Below are 1,762 nucleotides of genomic sequence, written 5' to 3'. Positions count from 1 at the left end.
CAGTTGAACATTAGTTTCCAGAGAAATGTAAATTTATGTTCAGAAACATGTTTCACAAAAATCAGATTGTGAATGTTTATAGCAGCTTTATTCACAGTAGCTGAAAACTAGACTATGATTCCAAAAGGACATTGTTAGTGGAGTATGAATACTTTTAAGCTATAAGGCTCAAAAATATTGACACCCTAATTTACTAATTATCTTATTTTTAGAACAATAGACTAAAAAAATTAAAAAAATAAAGTCACTTGTAAAAAAATATATAAAGTAAGAAGAATTATCTTCATTTTACAAATAAAGTTAAAATAAGAGGCTTTGATATCTTGCCCAGTATAACAGCTGGAACCATGGCGGCTGCGGAGGCCGGCGGTGACGATGCCCGCTGCGTGGGGCTGAGCACCCGAGCGGGCCCGGGCGCTGCTGGCCGACGTGGACACGCTGCTGTTCGACCACGACAGCGTGCTGTGGTGCGGCAAGACGGCCGTGCCCGGCGCACCGGAGGCCCTGTCGGCGCTGCGGGCCCGCGGCAAGCGCCTGGGCTTCATCACCAACAACAGCAGCAAGACCCGCGAGGCCTACGCCGAGAAGCTTCGGCACCTGGGCTTCGGCGGCCCGACGGGGCCCGGCGCCCGCCTCGAGGTCTTCGGCACGGCCTACTGCACCGCGCTCTACCTGCGCCAGCGCCTGGCGGGCGCGCGGGTCCCCAAGGCCTACGTGCTGGGCAGCGAAGCCCTGGCCTCCGAGCTGGGGGCCGTGGGCGTCGCCTGCGTGGGCGTGGGGCCCGAGCCGCTGCAGGGCGACAGCCCTGGCGCCTGGCTGGACGCGCCGCTCGATCCCGACGTGCGCGCCGTCGTGGTGGGCTTCGACCCGCACTTCAGCTACATGAAGCTCACCAAGGCGGTGCGCTACCTGCAGCAGCCCGGCTGCCTGCTCGTGGGCACCAACATGGACAACCGGCTCCCGCTGGAGAATGGCCGCTTCATTGCGGGTACCGGCTGCCTGGTCCAAGCCGTGGAGATGGCCGCCCAGCGCCAGGCCATCATCGGGAAGCCCAGCCGCTTCATCTTCGACTGTGTGTCCCAGGAGTATGGCATCAACCTGGAGCGCACCGTCATGGTGGGAGACCGCCTGGACACGGACATCCTCCTGGGCGTCACCTGTGGCCTGAAGACCATCCTGACCCTCACCGGCGTTTCCACACTAGGGGATGTGAAGAGTAATCAGGAAAGTGACTGTATGTCTAAGAAGAAAATGGTCCCTGACTTCTGTGTTGACAGCATAGCTGACCTTTTGCCTGCCCTTCAAGGTTAAAGATTTAGTGTCTTTAATCTCCAGAATAAAACGAATTGAAAACCAAAAAAAAAAAAAAAAAAAAAACAATCTATTTTTAGATGATATGACCTCATGTATAAGCAAACCCCAAATCCTCCTAAAACTTCCAAATGTAATATTGGAATAAATCTATGGGGAAAAAAAAGTAGGTGGTGTTTTATTGGAATTGCATTGATATTTTAATTTGGAATGCACTGACACATTCCTTGTTTTTTTTTTTTATTAACATAAATGTGTTATTTGTTTCAGAGGTACAAGTCTGTGACTCATCAGTCTTACACAATTCACAGCACTCATTATAGCACATATCTCCCCAATGTCCATCACCCAACCAACCCATCCCTCTTGACCCCCTCCTCCCTAGCAACCCTCAGTTTGTTTCCTGAGATTAAGAGTCTCTTATGGGGGGGTGCCTGGGTGGCTCAGTGGG

General features: G+C 51.9%; 1 protein-coding gene across 1 annotated transcript; it reads left to right on the top strand.

Annotated features, from left to right (window-relative positions):
- The first annotated feature begins 347 nt into the window (after positions 1–347).
- LOC125098166 (glycerol-3-phosphate phosphatase-like) lies at positions 348–1,377 on the top strand. The gene is given in 2 exon segments (XM_047726669.1): positions 348–401; positions 403–1,377. Coding segments are annotated over 2 exon segments (963 nt in total). The 3' UTR covers positions 1,312–1,377.
- The last annotated feature ends 385 nt before the right edge of the window (positions 1,378–1,762 follow it).

Source organism: Lutra lutra, chromosome 4 (assembly GCF_902655055.1).
Source record: "Lutra lutra chromosome 4, mLutLut1.2, whole genome shotgun sequence".
Classification (NCBI taxonomy): Eukaryota; Metazoa; Chordata; class Mammalia; order Carnivora; family Mustelidae; genus Lutra; species Lutra lutra.
The sequence above is the reverse complement of the archived record's forward strand: the minus strand, read 5'-3'. Positions and strand labels throughout refer to the sequence as shown.